At 51.9% G+C, this 1,915-nt stretch overlaps 1 protein-coding gene across 1 annotated transcript in view; it reads left to right on the forward strand.

Moving 5' to 3' along the window:
• LOC102009890 (kallikrein-4-like) overlaps nt 1-1,915 on the forward strand; it is a 65,599-nt gene that overhangs the window by 14,769 nt on the left and 48,915 nt on the right. Inside the window, exon 2 of the mRNA XM_013508851.1 lies at nt 798-1,049. Within this exon, the coding sequence (XP_013364305.1) occupies nt 798-1,049 (252 nt within the window). The remainder of the gene's footprint in view (nt 1-797; nt 1,050-1,915) is intronic.

A 1,915-nucleotide genomic window follows, 5' to 3' on the forward strand; every position in this document is an offset into this window, starting at 1 on the left:
TGCGTCATCCACTCAGCCGCAGGTATCTGAGTGTGGGTGCATGCTAACCCATGTGCACCCAAAATGGGTCATCTTGCCCCACCCACAGGACCCCTGGGAGTCTGCATGACATGAGCATAGAAACACAGCTTGTGCAGAGACAGCAACTGGACCCTGAGACCAGCTCTACTACTTCTTACCTTGGCAAAGCCTGTAATGTTTCTGTGCACAGTTTCTCCCCTCCCATGGTGTTCTGAAAGCAGGTTACATACTATAGTATAAAGGCCCATGCTCCCCACACTCTGGCCCATGGGCGAGTGTTGAGATGTTAGCTGTTATTTGCACAGGGAGAGCAGTGTGCATGCACCACCTACCCCAGCTGGCAGAGATGTGTGGCAGCTGCTTCCGTCCCTGTACACATCACCACTACTGAGCTCCTGGGGAAGGTAACCCTGCAGTGGGCTGTGGTCCAGGATGAGAAGTGATCTCCAAGGGACTGTTGTTTGTGCCTGGCTGTCCACTCTGCATGTCCAGAACACAGAATCCCAGGCACATTTGTCTCTGTCCTCAACCTTGCACTGCCTCTCCTCCTGGGCAATGGCTTTTGTGTGGTGAACCTGAGCATATGCCCCTGGGTGGTGGAGCACAGTGTGAAACTTCAGGCTCAGAGGAGGTATCTGGCATTGGATCTTCCCTGCTTGATCCCCAGAGGCAGAGACTGGGACCTTGCCCCTCCTCAGCCCTCCTGATATAACCTGGGCCGTCTTAAACCAGCCCCACCTGAGCCCTAGTGGATACACTACTGCATCCATTACCAGATTATGTCCACCCACCCACTGCATCCACTGTGTGCTCTTTCTGCCTGCAGAAGCAGAGATTCCTCCCAATGGGACCAGCAATCACATCCCAGGTCGGCTCCACCTGCTCAGGAAACGTGTTACTGATGGCATCACTTGCATTCCACACTCCCAGCCCTGGATAGCTGCACTGTTTGACCGTTTGCAGCACTACTGTTCTGGAGTTCTGGTGCATCCACAGTGGGTCCTGTCAGCTGCGCACTGCTGGAGACCGTGAGCAAATGCAGTAGGGGTGATTACAGGAGAGGGGCAGTGTGCTCGACTCTGAGGGCTGGACCATGGCTTCTCTTGTCTCGGCAAATTAGGCAAGGCTTAGGGCCTGATATTGCACTGCAGTGAGGAGCAGGACCCAGTCTGCGTTTGAGCACACAGGGCCAAGTCTTGGCCCTGAGTGGTTTTCCAATGCTGCAGAGATGGTGGGACAGACAATAAGCCTGAGCTCCCTTGACTGGACATGGCTAGGGCTGCAACTTTAAAACACGAGGCCTGGAGTAAGACTGGAGGAATGTTCAACTGGGAGCCTGGCTGGCAGATCACTTTCCCAGGAGGTAGGAACATTCACATCTCATTCTGGGTCTGAAGAATCCTTCATGTTGGAAGAGAAACCAGGGAGGACCCTGGGGTTGACACAAGTACGAAAGTCCCGAGAAGAAAGTGCCTTGAGAGAGGCGGGCTTGGATCTGAGTTCAGGCCCTTGGAGCCAGGTCCTGTGAACAAGAGATCTCTTGGCACCAGGTGCAAGGGGTCTGGGGCAAGGTGAGGGAGACAAGGGAAGACAGAGCCAAGTGGATGAGGACAGAGGTATGGACTGGGTTGCAGGGCAGGGTATAGGGAGAGATGAGGCAAAAGCTTATATTGCAAAAAATATGTTAAAGTCTTATTTTAAACAAATTAAGACAATGCAAACATTCATGATGATCATAATTTCCACCTGTTATATAAATAGGATCCCTGGGTGTGGAGCCAGGGTGAGGTGCACATCAAATGCTGTCTTCCCTTCAAGTTCTGACATGTTCTGCATTGTGGAGTTCTTGAAATAATTTTGAATTGAAAATATTATACTGAACCACAACATTAGC

This window comes from Chinchilla lanigera, unplaced genomic scaffold (genome assembly GCF_000276665.1).
Source record: "Chinchilla lanigera isolate Chin_1 unplaced genomic scaffold, ChiLan1.0 scaffold00157, whole genome shotgun sequence".
Taxonomy (NCBI): Eukaryota; Metazoa; Chordata; class Mammalia; order Rodentia; family Chinchillidae; genus Chinchilla; species Chinchilla lanigera.